The sequence below is a fragment of the Dermochelys coriacea genome, chromosome 3, assembly GCF_009764565.3.
Source record: "Dermochelys coriacea isolate rDerCor1 chromosome 3, rDerCor1.pri.v4, whole genome shotgun sequence".
Taxonomy (NCBI): Eukaryota; Metazoa; Chordata; order Testudines; family Dermochelyidae; genus Dermochelys; species Dermochelys coriacea.
Window position 1 is genome coordinate 110,098,007 of NC_050070.1, and position 18,488 is coordinate 110,116,494.

Sequence of the window (18,488 nt, forward strand, 5' to 3'; positions counted from 1 at the left end):
TTGGGTCTTGAGGCAAGCCCAGTGAAGTCTAAGATTCCCATTGACTACAATAGGCTTTGGATGGGCCCCTGGTGAGGCTGTAATCAATTCTTCAGGATGTGGAACCTACCGGTTTTCCATGCCTTGGTTACCTCCACCTTGGTTTGCTGTAATGCTCTCTACACATGAAACCTACTTGCCACATTGTGGCTACCTGCCTTGGCAAAGATTTTTCTATGGAACACATTACACCTGTGCTCCAAAAGCAGCAACGGATTCCTATTTGTTTCCAGCTGAGGTCAAGGTTCTGATTTGGACCAGTAAATCATTATATGTTTTAAGTCCTGACTATAATATCCTGCGTTCCATACCAATAATTGAGGTAGGCTGTGGAGATCTTCATGATTCTTCCCCTGGAATTCTACTTCAAAGGAAGCAGGAACAGCATAGTCTGGCAGAGAGTTCACAAATCTGAAACCTACCTTCCTGATGGTCTGACAGAGTCTGGGTTTGTAGAGCATAAGAACGTGATGCAAGGTCTATCAATTTTATTAAATTTTTCATGAAATAATGTTTTGACTGGATGTTGGGGACATCAGAATTACTAGAACAGCCCAACAGACAATCTAATATCCTATCTCTGAGTGACCACTACCAGACAATTCAGAGGAAGGTATGCAAAAACTCATAATAGACAGTTATGGAATAACATGCCCTTTAGAGAAAGTTTCTTCTTAACCGCCATCTGTTAGTGGTTGGTTTATGCCCTAAAATATGAGGGTTTAGATCCCTTGTTAAAATAATAACTTCAGCTATGTAACTTATTGTGACTCTAACAGCATCCCAATGCCAGAGGGAAAGGGGCTCACGGGTACCTGGTAGTGAGTTTCAGTTGAACTGATGAGTTCAGTGTAGCCCAATTCACTTATGTCATAATCTGTATCTCTTAGGTGTTGTATAAGGTGTTATTGGAAAACCGTAACAACCTGGTCCTTAATATTCTTGTGTGGCGCAGGAATAGTAAATGCCCAAAAGGACTGTACAAATGTGAAGGAAACACGAGACTAAAATGTGTTTAGGGACAAGTCTGGGGAGTGGGTAAACAGATTTTTTTCCAAAGGAAAGGCCGACACCTCCATTCAAGCACAATCACAGACAATTGGCAACCAGTCAAGTGGTCACTCACTGGTATATCAGAGGCTGCAGAAAAAGATTAATCTGCATTGTAGAAAGCACCAGCAAGGAATAAACCTACATGAAACCTTCTCCATCAGACTTCATGGCACATTTCCTCACAGCAGGGGGACAGGACTTTGAGAAAGATACATTTCAAAATTTCATTGCACTATAAAAGAGAAGGGCATAGAACCCAAGTTCCCTTTCACCTAAGATGACAACAGAAACAAGTACTTTGGATATGGTGGGAGATCCTTACGGACTGGGTGATCAGCCATCTTGCTGGTAGGAAGCATGGTAAGAATCTTACCTTGAACCAAGACTGTAGTTTTGTTAAGTCTCAGTCACCAGAAAGTGGTGTTCACTTTTTTTTGCTTGTAACCATTTCTGACTTTATCCCTTATGCATGAACTCACCTAAAATCCTTTTTGTTAATAAACTAATTTTACTTTTAATCTCTACCAACCCAGTGCTGTATTTGAATTGAAGTGATTAACACCACTTAAAGCAAAATAACTGCTATGTGTAGAGTAGCAGACCTTATTACTTGCCTACATATTCCAGGTCAGAGCTGGATGCTTCAGGGCAGAGTTTTGGGAAAATTCGGGACTGGGGTGTGTGTTGGGATCACATAGCTAGTAGTAACCAAGACTGGTGGAGACCAGAGTGTTGTTGTAGTGTGACAAGCAGGCTGCTGGAGTCAAAGTTGCTGAACCAGGGCTTTTTATCACACACAGATTCAGTGCATGCTTATATGCTGCCTGGGAGCATCCAGACTGGGATGCTAAAGCAGTAGAGCATTTTAAGGCACTCAAGGTTACAGGACAAGTGGTGGCACAACCTATCGCTACTCTGGGTTGCACCCCAAAATGTGACACTCATTAGCCATTAATAATGCATTGTATTAAAAATTCTCTTTTTTGTAAATTTGATGCCTTTAATTGATCATTACCTTGTTCTTGTACTGAGATGATAAACAGGACATCCCATATACCTTTTCTATACCATCACTATTTTTAGACCTCTATCGTGTCCCCTCTTACTCATCTTCTCTATAAATTAATCCGTCCCAGCCTTTTCATTCTCTCCACATAGAAGTCTTTTCATTTTTGTCACTCACCTCTGAATTTCTCTTTCTACTACGTCTTTGAGATTGGGGGGGGGGAGAGGGGATACAAACTGAAGAGTTTTTCAGGTGTGGGCTTTTAACCGTGCCTCAGTGAGCCACAACTGAGAATGCCAAATTCAGGACAAACTGCTGGGAAATAGGGCAGATACATCCCAAGACTGGTGGCTAATTCCCCATAGGATATACCAAACCTGCAACAAAAGTAAACGTCTGTTTCACCTCACTGGCTAACAAGAAGTCATAAAAGCAGTTTTCTTAGCATTCCACTTCTTATATCGCCACCAAAAACACTGGATTTAGAGATGAGTGGTTCTTTAAAACCAATCTCTTCAAATAAAAGGTTATTCTGATCCCAAAGGACCAGCCACACACCCAGGTCAATATATAACTTAGATCTTACCCAAAAATCACACTGTTGCCAATCCTTTAGTATCTAAAATCTAAAGGTTTATTCATAAAAAGAAAAAGAAAGAAAGGTGAGTGTTAAAAATGGTTAAAGGAATCAAACACATACAATAATTGCCAAGTTCTTGGTTCAGGCTTGTAGCAGTGATGGAATAAACTGCTGGCTTAAGTCTAGTCTCTGGCTGCTTCCAAATCATTGGAAGGTCCTCAGTCCATTGGTTAGAATGCTCCCATTAGTACAAGTTCATAGTCCAGAGGCTTGGGCTAGAAAGAGGCAAAATGGAGGTGTTTCCACAGCCTTTTATATCTTCTGCCATGTGGAGAGAATCCCATTTTTCTTACTGTGGAAAATTACAGTAACAAGATGGTGTTTGGAGTCACATGTCCATGCCCGATTTTGCTCAGTCACAGCAGGAAATCATTACCCATACCACAGACAGCATGTTTGTAGGAAAATTCTATTAAGTGTAGATGGACGTCTCCCATGGTCCACTGTCAGTTAAGTGTCCTTTTGATGGGCCACTCAGTTTGAATCATCCCTCCAAGATGTGCTGGCTAACTACCTTGTGGGTATTACCCCAGAAGCAAACATTTGAAATCCGGGTATAGAGCCAATACTCGTAACTTCAAATACAAAACTGATACATGCATACAAATAGCATAATTGTAACCAGCAAATCATAACCTTTTCATAGACATCTTACACGCCACATTTGTACAAGATTTGTTGCAAATATGTAACAGTGGTTGCAACAATGATCTATATGGTCATATTTTAATCAGATAATGTCACAAGCCCTACCATTTTTTGCTATAAGAGGATCATACTTTCATTATCTTTCTCTATTCTGGTCTTCATGCATTGTTCCTGTTTGTTTGCTTTTCTGACTGCAGCTTAACAAGAAGCAAAGGTTTTTATTGAGCTTCCATATTGATATCTTGGTCTCTTTCCTTTAGAAAACTTAGAATCCAGCAATGTGCACAAGGAGCAAAAATTATTTCTTATAAAAGTACATTACCTTGCCTGTGTCATCTTGAATTGTATCAGTCATCTAGTTGCTGATTCACCTATCCTGTTAGGTCCCTCTGAAATCCCCCAGTCTTCTCTGTTCTTGACTAATCTGAAGAATTTTGTTTCATCTGTAACCTTTACTGCTTCATTGTTCACTACCTTTTCCAAATCGATAATAAACATATTGAAACAATACAGATCCTGATATTTCGGGTACTCCGTTGTTAACTTTTTGCCATGTTGAAAATGGCCCATCTGTTCAGACCCTTTTAATTTCTAATCAATAACAGAACTTCATCTCTCACTCCCTTTCTACTTAAATAGCCTTTTCTGAGGGACATTCAAAGGTTTATAAGAAACCCAGTAAATTGTGTCATCTGGTTCTTCTTTTCCCCTATATTGTTAATGCATGCAAAATATTGTAGTAGATTTGAGAGGCACAATTTTATTTTGAATAATTTTGCTTAGAGGGGTTGATTGGTTATTTTACACTGAAGGCTTCTTCTATGGTTTTATAAATGTGTTGTGTTAATTTATGCAGTTTTAACGATTAAGTAAAGGTACACTGAGCTGGTGAAAAGGGCATATTATAAAATGGAATATACATATTAATTCCAAGAGCAGCAAGAGTTGAGCCCAACAATTTTAGGACTAAGATTTTTTGTTTAAGGTGACAGAAAAACTAAAAGGTTGGTTAAGTCCCAGTTCTAAATGGACACACTATAAAGCCTCTAGATTTTTTACATAGCTTGATTTCTCTATTAGGTTAAACTTCTCAAACTCAGCTGCCTAAAACTCAGACACATATTTAGGTACATAATTTTCAAATATATTGAACACCTAAAGCCGCAACAGCAGTTAATAGGACTTGAGGCACCCAATATAAATACAGTACAATACAACAATGCCAACATTTTCTAACAGGCTTTGGGGGCATGTAGCTGTTAGGAGTATCTTTATCAATTGATCTATCAATGTATTTTTTCAAGTTAGGAGAGAGAGACTAAAATCCATGAATATTTTCCATGACAAAGAAATAGGTTTTGTAACCTAATTTTACTTTTTCAGAGGAGATAAATTGGTTCCTTTTCAAGTACTTCATCAAAGATTCATCAATACCCAGGAGAATCTGTTTTGGAACCCAAACAGACCAACATGAGGCTGGGGGACATGCCAATTTAGCATCAGTTCTAATGCTACAAAAAGTGTTGGTAATAGAGACAAAAGCCTTGATCCTGAAAACAGTTAAGCACGTGAGCGGTCCCACTGATTTCAGGTGGGTTAACGCTGAAAAGATTTTTAGGAGCCTGTAACTAGCCTTTTTTTCTTTTCTGCTTTACCTGTTTGAAGCGATAATCAACCCTACCAGAGACTTAAAAATGTCACCACCAGATTTAGTCTGGGTTTTTCACTTCATTATAACTTTGTCCTAGAAGCTAGAAACTGACCAGGTTAGAAAAAGCCAGTGGTTTGGGTAAGGCTTTCTCACCCCTGCTATCTGAAATATGACCCAGCAGTATATTTGGCCTGTCATAAGGATCAATATCCTGACAATTTTAGAGAAAGAAGAACCTCCCTCTAAGATGGGTTTATTCTAAAGAATCCCACATGCCATCTTTTGTCAAAAGTCCTAGATAGAATCTCACTGTGTCAACCAACTTCAGCTGTACTGTGTGCGTTATACAGTCCTGCTACCCAGCGGCTTGATTCTTCAGCCCTGGTTCTTGCTCAATTATTACTCATGTGAATAGTCCCATAGACTTCAGTGACTACTTCTCATGCAAGTAAGCAGTCCTCAATGTAAGTAAGGATGGCAAAATCAGGCATGGCTTCAGAAGTATTTAATTTTCCTATTAGCAGTGATCTATGTACTTAAATGGTTCCCATGACTAGTTTCAGTTTTAAATATTAATTAATTTGTCCTTTCAACACACTAGTGAGACAGGGAAGTATTGGTATCCATTTTACAGATGGAGAATGGAGGCAGAGTATAAGGCCCAGATTCTCAAAAAGTATTTAGGTGCCTAACTCCCATTGATTTCAAAGGGAATTAGGCACCTAAATAACTTTTGAGGATCTGGGCCTTAAAATGACTTGTTCAAAGTAATCAAAGAAGCTTGTGTTAAAGCCAGGAATTTAACTCGTATCCAAACCACTAGTCAAGTGCCTTAACCACTGGTATATCCGTCCCCACAGTGAGATCTGGATCTAGGCATTAAACCTGTTATCTAAACTGTGGATATTTAGGCAGTCTGTTTCAGGGTCCCTTGTAGCCCTTGCTTACTGAAGGAAGGGAATTGACAGAATCTCCTTTCAGCACTACATAATCTCTGTTGATGCTGATGAATCTACAAATGCAGTAACATTTTATTTGGTTATAGGAAAGAAAAGACTCAGACCAGCAGAAACTGAGGTCCAATGGGTCAGGAAATTCAATAGACTGAAAATGTAAACAAAAGGAATAATTTTAAAATCTTGTAAATAACAGTAATATTTAAAAATAGCATATAGGAGCCCAGCACAATTTTTATTTTTTTTAGTTCCTTTTCCCTCCATTCAGTAAACTATAAGCATTGAGAAAATTGTATAAAGAAAATAAATTCTTAGGTGTTGGGGGAACTGGTGGCAAATGAGTTTTTTTATTTTACCATAAAAAACAAAAAATTCCACTTTTTCAACATGTTACTCTAATTGTAGAAAATATGTAATTGTACCGTGATTTTGACTTTTGTATCCATAGAATTCTAATCTCTCTTCTGTAATAAAAAATAAGACATTTCTCAAAATTTCTGCAAATCAGCCGACTAAATCACAAGATGTTTTTTCCTCAAGATAAATATCCATCAAAAGCAATATAATCAAGGATTCAACTTGGACCTATATTTTTTATTCATTAGTGGAACAGTAAGGCCCTCTTCTGGATTATGAATTACAGCATGGCCAAGCAAAAGCATATGTAAGTGACATTTAAAATAACAAATGCTCCAAAAGGTAGACTGTCATGCATCTGGTTCTCTTTTTCTTACTGCCATTTTCCTTTCCTAGTTTTCACATTTGTGATTACAAATTTCAAATGCCATGATTTAGTAGTTTAGAATGAGTCCAATTGACTGGTGGATTTAATTCTTAACTGTAATCTTTTTCTATATGCTAACATTCAAGAGAGGGGTAAGAGGGACCAACTTTCATGGCAACCTCCAAAACCTTCATGTACAAATACTATGCAGGCAAAACTGGAATTTGTTTATGCAAATTAAGTAGTCAGACATGTAGTTTTGTATAAATATCTGCCTTTTCATATGTGACTTTTCAGAAGCTCTTTGAAAGTTTGGCCTACAGTAGATATACAGTGGAAAACAAAGAACTGTTACATTGATCTGATTTCAGTTTTCAAGATCGGTATAGTTGCTTAACTGTCCTTTTGTTACCCTCTTGTAACTCCTAACTGTATTCTAATTCAATATGCAGTACGGTATGTATATGAAAGTAATTTTCTAAGGGGCTTGTTTATCCACTTTTGGTACTGATCTAGTCTCTACAAGTACCTTCTGTCTAGCAGCAAGAGGCTGCTCCATAGACAAAAGGACACAGATATTCATCCATCCAACTGTACAGAACGGCAGTTACTCCAATGGAATGCTGAATCTACATGGCTGAAAAGAAGTTCAGTCTGAACTATAATTCAAAATATTCCCCACTAAACAGAAGCCATAAGTTCTTCATAAAGGCTATGTTTGGTGATTAGAAATCATTCAACCTACTTGCCATAGAAAATGACAGAAACCAATAACGTTCAACAAGTAAAACCATACAGATCAACATATTTGAAGTTCATTAATGTTTCCATTCCATACCCAAATGCTGTATCAAAGCGAACTCTGAAGAGATCTTTTCCCACAAAACATTATTTTATCTTTCAGTTTTTCATCAGTAGAGGACTATCACTTATTGCATTCCTTTTTCCGTACTTTTGATTTCGGTGCTGCCAGAAAGGATGGAGAGGAAAAAAGGACATGGAAAGTGAAAGATGACAATGCCTGTGCCAGAATTCTTTTAACTTATGATTAGGGTTATGGTAATTGCAAAAAAGGAAACTTACCATTTGGATTTTCTTGTCTGTAGAAGGTTTTTAACATGTCCACTGCTTCTTCAGCTCGATAACCAGCAATGCACTGTTGAAATTAGAACTCTGTTCATTAAAGCATCCAAAACCAAGATGCCTTGTGCCACATAACGACACCTGAGGTGTAGGATAATCGCACAGAATTTGTACTGCCTTTTCTGTTTACTGAGAGTACACCTCTAATTATCTGTGATCAGAAACCCTCATTTTCAGGATGAAGACCTTGTCTATTTTTAAAATTAGGCTGAGGCTTTGCATAGTAGTTGGCAGACCTGCTAATCCTCCACAGGAGTTATAACAAAAACTCTTCTGCAACCACCCTTCCCTCCTCCACATACTAGCAGTGTACTTTCCAATTACTTCTGTAAATCACACTAACTCTTGGGAATATAAGAAACATGCATGTGGATATTTGTAAATTAGGTTCCTATCAAGTAGCTCTTCTATGAGCCTATTCCTAGAAATCAATTCTGAGGCCTCCTTGACCCTTCAAAAGTAACACTCCCACCCACAAAACGTACAGTAACCTGCCCAAATATATGAATGGGAATGATAGGAAAAATAACGAGCTAGGATGTTTTCAATAACACCACTAATTGCAGAGAGTACTCCCACATAAGAAGGTGCTAACTTGTACACATTCATCCCTCTGCAATTCCTTGAAAAAAACATTTACAATAGAAATAGCCTTTTCCTTTACATAGTTGGGCATATCTGAGAGCTAATACCCATTTTCAGTTTGAATATCAGAATAATCTTTCAGGAGAAGACTGTAAAAAGCTCTCAAATTGTAGTCTCACAAGCAAGTTTCCTCTCTTTCCCACCACTGATCAGCAGGTGGTCAATCTAAAAAGCAGGTGCTTATGTTGTGATGCCATCTGTATGTTCTTGCTGATGTCAGAAACCCTTTTACAGCCTCACTATCTCAGATTCTCATCACCAACTGTAACTATATTCATTGTTTTAAACATTAAATACAAGAAGGAACACATCTTGATGTTTTACCTGAAATGGTTCCCCAGGGTCTGTTAAGTTAGCAGAGGAGATGTTCAAGACTGAGCCACAACCTCCAAATCGCTCATTTTGACAGCCATATACAACCAGTGGGATTTATATTGAAAGGGTTAAGGAACTAAGTTAATGAGAAAAGAGTGGCATGAAGCAGAGTATCCTGATTTTACTGGCCATCTGAGTTCAGTAAATTGTGCCTGTACTCTTAATAAAATTAGTCTGCACTCAACCCTCACTCCTGGGCTGAATGTTCTGGGTAACACATGGAGCATGCCTTCTGCAGATGGAAGGATGGGTCATCCTGCTCTAGCCTTTGAAGATGGGAGAGAAGAGATCCCAAAGGGGACACATTGGAAACAACATATAACTAGTTTGTTACATTTTCTAAAACTGGACACTTGCGTGGGATTAACTAATTGTATACAGTAACAGGCTCTTTCTGAGATTTACTTTCACACCCCTAAGAGAAAACAATGTATGTGCAAATTGCTTTCTCTTATCCTTAAATCACTCATCCTTGGCCATATGGCCTCCATATAGGAACAGTAGCATGGGCACATTCTCTGACCAGATAAGCTGGTACCCTATAAAGCTTTGTTTGACAACATCAAGCTCTTCTCCACTGGTTCATTACCAAATGATTTACTTGAAAGTAACATACTGACATATGGTTTCCCAGCTTGAATCAGAACCAAAGGATACTCATCAAGCGCAGGGCAGCTGCACACATAATACAAGGCTCTACAGTTACATACAACACTGTGTGTACAAACACTTCCGCAGGATCCTTGTCGTGTTGACGACACCAGTCGAGGACCTGATCGATTGCTACCATTTCTGCATGTCGAGTAGCCTGGGAATTTATAGGGAGACAAAAAAAGGCTTGCACTGATCTGCAACTTTAAACATATTACCCCATTAACCTTATCCACTCAAGTGAAATGAGAATACAGCACCATAAAATTATCTCTTTTTAATAAAAACAAGATGGGCTACACCTTATTTATTAAAAAATCAGTTATTTTCATTTCTATTATAGTGGCAATGTATCAAGTATCAGAGGGTAGCCGTGTTAGTCTGTACCCACAAAAACAACAAGGAGTCTGGTGGCACCTTAAAGGCTAACAGATTTATTTGGGCATAAGCTTTTATGGGTAAAAAAAAAAAAAAAAAAACCACTTCTTCAGATGCATGGAGTGAAAATTACAGCTGTAGGCATTATATAATGACACATGAAGAGAAGGGAGTTACCTCACAAGTGGAGAACCAGTGCTGACAGGGCCAATTCCATCAGGGTAGATGTAGTCCACTCCCAATAACAGATGAGGAGGTGTCAATTCCAGGAGAGGCAAAGCTTTTGTATGAGCCAGTCACTCCCAGTTCTGCTGTTTCTCTTTGAAGTCTGTTTCTGACTTTTTTTGTTCAAGTATAGCTACTTTTAAATCTGTTACAGAATGTCCAGGAAGATTGAAGTGTTCTCCTACTGGCTTTTGTGTGTTACCATTCCTGATGTCCGATTTGTGTCCATTTATTCTTTTACGTAGGGACTGTCCAATTTGGCCAATGTACATGGCAGAGGGGCATTGCTGGCACATGATGGCATATATAACATTAGTAGACGTGCAGGTGAATGAGCCTCTCATGGTGTGGCTGATGTGGTTGGGTACTCTGATGGTGTCGCTAGAGTAGACATGGGGACAAAGTAGGCAACGAGGTTTGCTATAGGGATTGGTTCCTGGGTTAGTGTTTCTGTGGTGTGGTATGTAGTTGCTGGTGCGTATTTGCTTCACGTTGGGGGGCTGTCTGTAAGCGAGGTCTGTGAGAGTGAGGAATCATTTTCCAGGATAGGTTGTAGATCATTGATAATGTGCTGGAGAGGTTTTAGCTGGGGGCTGTACATGATGGCCAGCCAGTGGTGTTCTATTATTTTCCTTGTTGGGCCTGTCCTGTAGTAGGTGATTTCTGGGTACCCGTCTTACTCTGAATAGGCTCGAAAGGGCTTGAATAGCGACTGGGAGTGGTTGGCTCATTACAAAAGCAGCTTTGCCTCTCCTGGAATTGACACCTCCGCATCTATTATTGGGACTGGACTACATCCACCCTGATTGAATTGGCCCTGTCAACACTGGTTCTCCACTTGTGAGGTAACTCCCTTCTCTTCATGTGTCATTATATAATGCCTGCATCTGAAATTTTCACTCCATGCATTTGAAGAAGTGGTTTTTTACCCACAAAAGCTTATGCCCAAATAAATCTATTAGTCTTTAAGGTGCCATCGGACTCCTTATTGTTTTAGTGGCAATGTAATGCTTCTTTGAAAGGGCTCTTTTTTGGCTGGTCCCAGCTGAAGAATTGACTACACGCAGAGTGCAATTTCAATTTTGCATAGATTGATTTGAAGTAATGGTACTCAGCCTCAAATTTTAGTCATGTACAACTCTCAAGGAATCCACAAGCTTGATCAGATCTCTTCTCATTCTACCTACTCCTTGGCAGAACAAGCAGAGGGCTCAACTCAGAAGCAAACCTCTCACCCTATCCTGCTTCAGATGTAAGGAAAATGCTGAGTAAACAGACCAGAGTGACCTTGATTCCTCTTTGCAACCAGGAAAGATGGGAAGATGGGATGGGAATGAGGAGGAGACACATGTATCACAGTGATAGGTGTGGCATAATGAACACAAACAGAATTCAGATAGATAGATTCAGAAACTATCTAATGGTGTTGCAGAGACCCACAAAACAATCCCAGAATAACGTCTTGATATTGCACTGTAATGTCTGCATCATGATATTGCAGTCACCATGAGTTTTGTTGACCTAATGTCACAACACAAACATCACAAGATAATGTCAAATCATCGTTCTGATTATTTTGTGGCTCTCTGTGACTCCATTAGATTTCAAAGTAGCTCTTCAAGTTTGAGAATCATTTATTTGAATGAATATTGCCTAGATAATTTTCTTTTTTTAAGTCCTTATTTAGGAAAAGGACTTTTTTTGTGGCCCAGGCACTGAACTGGAATGTGGGAGATCTGAGTTCAACTCCCAGCTCTGCCACTCACTTCTTGTGTGACGCTGGCCAAGTCATTTAATCTTTGTGACTTTATTTTCAATCTGTAAAATACCTTATTAGGGTGCCATGAAGCTAAATTCACAGTTGATTGTGATGTGCTTGGATATTAAGGTGATGGAGCGCATGTATACAGATAAATAGGTTACTAATAAAATCTTACGTTGCTAAAACTAATAATTGTAAATTCATATTTAGATTCACATTTAGAATCTACATGTGGATCTAAATGAATATTTAGATGCAATTCCCACATACTTAGTGATGAAATGTGACCTTAACATTGCCTTAATATGGTAGCTAAGGATTCCTCAGTGGAGGTTGACACTAAAAATGATTTGGGGATTCTGGTGCATAATCTGCTGAACATGAGATCCCAGTGCAATGCTTTGGCCAAAAAGACTAATGCAATCCATCAATGCATAAAAAGGGGACTCTTGAGGAGGAGTAGAGAGGCTATTTCCCCCCTGTATTTGACACTGGTACAACTGCTACTGGAATACTGTGTCCAGTTCGGTATCCAGAAGGATCCAATTCAAGAAGTTGAAAAATTAGCGAGGGTTCAGAGAAGACCCATGAGAATGATTAAAGAATTAGAAAACAAAGTGACAGACTCAAGGAGCTCAATTTATTTATCTTAACAAAGAGAAGGTTTGTTAAGGTTTATCAAGTGCCATGATTACAGTCTATAAATAATTACATAGGGAACAAATATTTGATAATGGGTTCTTCAATCTAGCTGAAAAAAGTATAACACGATTTAATAGCTGGACATTGAAGCTAGACAAATTCAGAGTGGAAATAAGGTGTAAATTTTTAACAGTGAGGGTAATTAACCGTTGGAACAATTGACCATGGGTCGTGGTGGATTCTCCATCACTGGCAATTTTTTAAATTGAGATTAGATGTTTTCCTAAAATTTATGCTCTAGGAAATATTTTGGGAAAGTGTATGGCCTATGATCATCTAGTCTGACACAACAGTCCCTTTTGGCCTTGGACCCTAAGAATCTATGAAGGCTGTGTGCATTGAGTGTGCCTGGGAGTTAGCTCACTGCACTCCATTAATCCCTGGCCAGCAGACTGATTCCCAGGAAACCATCATAGTCAATAAAAAGGAGTACTTGTGGCACCTTAGAGACTAACAAATTTCGTGAGCTACAGCTCACTTCATCGGATGCATTTGGTGGAAAAAACAGAGGAGAGATATATATACACACACAGAGAACATGAAACAATGGGTCCGATGAAGTGAGCTGTAGCTCACGAAAGCTTATGCTCTAATAAATTTGTTAGTCTCTAAGGTGCCACAAGTACTCCTTTTCTTTTTGCGAATACAGACTAACACGGCTGCTACTCTGAAACCTGTCATCATATTTTTAAAATTAGGCTGAGGCTTTGCATAGTAGTTAGGAGGCATGAAGATAGAGTCACTTCTGCTCACCCCCACACCAATTCAACTGCACCAACCATGAGCTGGATGTAGATGAGGATTGAGTCCTTATTAGTGGAACAACACATGGCCTTAAAATATGACTTTGTAAACAGGTATATTGAAACAAACCTATGTGTCATTTTTATATGGGTTCTCCATGTGGTCACTTTCATATTACATCATATGAGTCCATTTATAATCTCCTTTAAGACCCATATATAAAAATTACTGTTTGCATAGCATTTGTGTGCTACATATTAATTAATTATTGTATAAAAGGAAAAAACAGATAAACAGTAATGATGGAATAAGAAAATAATTATTGTTATAGAAGAGCAATAAAAGGTGTTGGAAGAATAGACATTACCTGAAGCTGAAGTCATTAGGAAAGAAACTTATGATGCTATTAATACAGTGCCCAAAAGTATCCTGCCCTGAAGAACAAAGAATCTAAATCTTATACAAGAATCAACCAGTGAGAGTGACAGGGCTAAAGCTGGTAGTTCTATTTTATCTCAGGGCATCATTAGTAATTTATGAGTGGAAACAATATTTCCTTTTCAGTGATTACATACGGTACTTGCAAGATGCTCTGGGCAAAGACACATGCTGGCATGACTAAACAGGAGATAAATAGAGAGGAGAAGCCTACATGTGGTAGCAAAGCATCTTAAATGGAAAACAGTTTAGTGGGAGGGGTATGCCTGCACATAAACAAATTCCAAAAATGTTTCTTGCTGGGCAGGGCCACATGTATTATTACAGAGGAAATAGTAGGGTTGTCTGAGGAAAGACTGAGAACAATCAGGCAAGCGTGGGAGCTGCCAGAGGGAAAACAATGCTGGCTAAGCCTTGTGCACCTATTGCCAGGTTGTTTAAAAAGAATGCCTTACAAAGATATTTGTTGCACTGTTGCTCAACGAATTCAAGTAATGACAAGCCTAACAATCTTGAAGGGCTGAATCTAGATACATGCTCCTACTAAGCAACATGAAAGATTTTGTAATATATACAGCCCTTCCTCCTATCCCCAACCTTAGCAAGAAGGATGAACCAGATAATAAAGAATTTTAAGATAAGGCTGGTAGAAGAGGTTGCCTCACTGGTTTTACACATATTGCTACTGGCGTATGGAACAGAAAGAGAGCATATGTGACAATATGCAGAATAACTAGAGATTTCAATTGCTGGCAAAATTTGGAGAGATTTCAGAAAATAAATTTTTCGACAAAAATGACCAGTTTTGGAATAGGGAGAAGGGATGTTCAGTGCCCTTAGCAGTTCACTTTGTGTCTAGTCAACTAATGCCAGAAAATGGTGTGAGAAAATACGAGGAGAAATATTGAAGACATTTTGGTCTTTTTCTGCTTACATATTTTCTAGTAAGTAATCACTGTCACTGTAACACAGGGTGACCAGATGTACCGATTTTATAGAGACAGTCCCGATATTTGGGGCTTTTTCTTACATAGGACCCTATTACCCCCCAGCCCCACCCCGATTTTTCACACTTGCTATCTGGTCACCCTAGTGTAACACCATCTTTCATTCAAGACCCAGACTGCTTGTAGTCACTGAAGAACAAGGGCGAGATATTCAGAAGTGCTGAGCACCCTCAGTTCCCAATTATTTCAATGTGAGTGGTGTGTGCTCAGCACTTCTGAAAATCAAGCCACAAAAATGTGAAACTTGGGTGCCTAAAGTTCCCTTCATGCTTTTTTTCCCTGTAGGAGTAGGGATGCTACTGCTGATTTTTTGTGATTGATTTCTACTGTTACATTCTGCCTCATAACAGTACATTCTCCCTAATTAGATTTAGTATTCTTCACTTTATTTTCTAAATAATGATGTAGTACTGATTAAATACTTGTTGTAGGTCATCTAAGAGGTGCCTGTATTTCAATGGTGGGAGAAGTGTTCATACGGATTTTCAACTGAACCCCCTAACATGTACTACACTTCTAATTTTCATTAACTAGAGATGAGAAGCAAAGCTGCTACAAAAAGGTTGTGCATTATCGTCCAACGCAAATGGAAGTGGGTCATTAGACTTACTACCATCTCTCTGAAACTGAATTTATAAGCCTCCTTTTTTTTTATTTTGTTTTTGGACTGGATGAGACATAATACAAATCAAAGACCTGAATCTGCAATCAGATCCATTTGGGGGCAAACCTTTCTACCTGCACAGAGCCCCATTGACTTGTATAGGGCTCTGTGGGGCTTAGGATCCACTCACACAGATCTGATTGCAAGAACTGGGTCTAAATGTTGAAAGCAGAAATTTAGTATAGCAAAAGTCTTTGTTATTGACATAACTTGGGTAAACAATATAGCTGAACTTTGCGAAAATGCCTATCCTATAACTTGCATACCAAAACTAACAGTCCTGGTATTGTCTTTCTTCCCAGGGAAGTTTTCACAGAAGAGTACTAGAGTTAGGTCTCAAATTACTAAAACTAACTTTTGAGAACACAAACTAACATCAATCCTATGACGTATTATTGTAAGTAAATAAAACCTAACTACACTTGTCAAAGTACATTTTGCAAAGCGATATCCTTGTTTTGTTCATTTAAATGCTAAACTAAAAAAATCAATTATTTGTCATCTATCTCCCAGTCATTAGTGTGAATTAGCAAGGCTCTCCTGCATAATTTATGTTGTCCACAAATATATGGAAAAAAATAAAAATTACCAGTAGTCTACATTATAATGCATTATCTTCAGTGTCCTATAGTCACAGGACATTTGGATGCTACTTTAACTGTAAATATGAATTCAGTAAAACATAAAAAGGTACAATATATGTATTTGTATATAGCCATGTTACATCTGTGTATATCAACTCCTTTTCTGATTTTTGTTTATTTCTTGTCATAAATAGCTCTACCTAGAGGAATTACTGATAAGTAGGTAAGTGGAAACTTCTGAAATCCATCACTCACATAAATTACAGTCAGTAAGTACACAAATGTCCCAGGTGATAGCAAAAGCATACTAAAATAACTAGACCATGCTCTGAAAAATAAAAATGCAAAAAGTGATAGCAAAAAAAAAAAGACAGGCTAATTTACTGAAAAGGGGGGTTAGGTGTGCAGAGATAGAAATTTGAAACATATATGAAAAGAAAACAAAATATGCACATATGGGGGGGGGAAATCCAGGCCTCACTGAGGTCAATCGTGAAATTCCCATTGCACGTAGTGTGTACTTTTTGATAGGGTTTTTTTTGTGACTTACATTCTTAGTCTCATTCACCTCATTCCTCCCCTTTCCTAGGATCTCATTGTTGTAGACCATAAGGCAGCCAACAGGAACTTCCCCATTTTCCAATGCTTCTTTAGCCTGCAAGACACACAAGAAAATTAGGGGTGGAGGGGGAAACGTATGATAAAGCGCAGACAAAATAAAACCTAATTGCTGTTTGCGTTTGTATACACTGTACATTTGATGGCAAAGTTACACTCTGTCACAGAAGCTCTTTCTGTATTTCCAGTATAGGTTTATAGAGGACACTGCCGGAGGGGGGGAGGGAGCTTGGGGGGGAAGGGAGAGTGGGAGGGGTACAGTTGGGGCTACTGGAGGGGGTACCTACAGCAGAAGTACTCACTGGAGGTGGGGGGCAGTGACGTTCCCTGTCATGGTAGCTACGTTACTGGCGCAAGCCCGGGGCACAGCAACAGCCATCAGTCAGTGCCTCCCCGCAGGACCCTCTCCCCAGGAATGGGAACTGGGGTCTAGGTGTGCGGGATCCAGCAACTGTGGCTGCAGGGGACCGAACCAATCAGCTGCGGATGCAAGGGAGGGACCAACTGGAGCTCTTTCTGAGCTTCTCTGCAAAAACCCTGGACATTTCCTTTTATTAGAAAAATCCACACAGCAGAGAAAGGAAGCTCAAAAAAGAGACTATGTCTGGGAAAACCAGGACGTATGGTAACCCTATTCCAGTAAGAAGACAGACCTGAAAAATTTTATGTCTTTTCTAAATAAAGGGCCTGTTTCAGCCCAGAAAACCTTGTGGCAAAAATCTTGTGCAAACAGCAACACATACACCTTCCGTGAAGCCAGCGTAACCACAAATGTGGGAGTGCTGATTGGGATGAGAGACTGACTGAATGCATTCAAACATCCTTTGGTATGGCTACTATGGCTCTCACTCTGTGTACAATCCACAAAGGCAGGCAGATGGTTATGCTCCCGCCTGCCCTCCCTTGGGTGAATCTCCTTCAGGCACAGAGGGCCAGCCTGTTGCAGAAAGGTGCTACTGACACCTCCCTAGTCCAGGAGACACTAACCCAGACACTTTGCTTGCAGTTTATGTCCACATCCTGATTTGTAAGCTCCGTAAGGGTAATCTTACATATCGGTGACCTTGACTGTACCCATGCAGTTGGGCCACTCTGAACTCTCTAGTGTAGCTGTGCCCTTCGATGAGGTGCTGACTTTTGGTCACTTGTGAGTAAACATACTAAATCCAGTGCCCAGACTCAGACATCTTCAAGCCTACATTCCCCTAGATGCTTCAACTAGATGGGGTACCTGCTGCCCTGATACAAGCAGCTGGGTGTTGCTGGGCTGTCCAGCTCTCTGCCTTCACTAGTTATTTTGCCTCAGGTGAACGGATTGGCCAATTAACTCAAATCAGCCAACTCTAGGGAAGACAAGCCCTGAGTGCTGGAGCCCACCACCCCGATGCCCCAGCTCCAGCCTAGGCACAAAGCTGCACCAGTCTAACCGCAGCGGTGTCTTTTAACCTGGGCCTGAAGAAGAGCTCTGTGTAACTCCAAAGCTTGTCTCTCCCACCAACAGAAGCTGGTCCAATACAAGATATTACCTCGCCCACACCCCCCCGCACCCCGATTTTAACTTAGTTATAAGGGGGTGCAGCAGCTTCCCCTGCAGCGATTCCGCGCTGGGCTTGTGTCGGGAAAGTAACAGGCGCCAACTAGCCTGTAAGCTCCCGCGGGGCCGGGACCCGGCCGCTGTCCTAGCTCCGTCCAGCGCCTAGCACGGTGGGGACCGGGCTGGGGGGCTCCTCAGTGCCCGGGGGCTACAAATAACAACAAGCGCCGCTCTCCAGCCTTTGCACGCTGGGGGCTTGGCCAGCTCGGGCTTTATCCCTATTTCCTGCGCCCGGCGGCCC

The 18,488-nt window shown here is 39.9% G+C and overlaps 1 protein-coding gene across 12 annotated transcripts in view; it reads right to left on the reverse strand.

Annotated features, from left to right (window-relative positions):
• Nucleotides 1–18,488, reverse strand: part of ADAT2 (adenosine deaminase tRNA specific 2) — a 36,964-nt gene that overhangs the window by 18,343 nt on the left and 133 nt on the right. For 3 of the 12 annotated variants that reach the window (XM_043511126.1, XM_038394234.2, XM_038394231.2), the window contains exons 2-5: nucleotides 16,586–16,690; nucleotides 9,538–9,688; nucleotides 8,830–8,936; nucleotides 7,801–7,873 (exon numbers count right to left, since the gene is read on the reverse strand). In XM_043511126.1, coding sequence (XP_043367061.1) covers nucleotides 7,801–7,873; nucleotides 8,830–8,936; nucleotides 9,538–9,688; nucleotides 16,586–16,690 — 436 coding nt within the window. Of the gene's footprint in view, nucleotides 1–2,684; nucleotides 2,725–4,675; nucleotides 7,684–7,800; nucleotides 7,874–8,829; nucleotides 8,937–9,537; nucleotides 9,689–16,585; nucleotides 16,691–18,295; nucleotides 18,434–18,488 lie in introns of those variants that run through there. The other 9 variants (XM_043511131.1, XM_043511132.1, XR_006280018.1 and 6 more) reach the window with 8 other exon arrangements.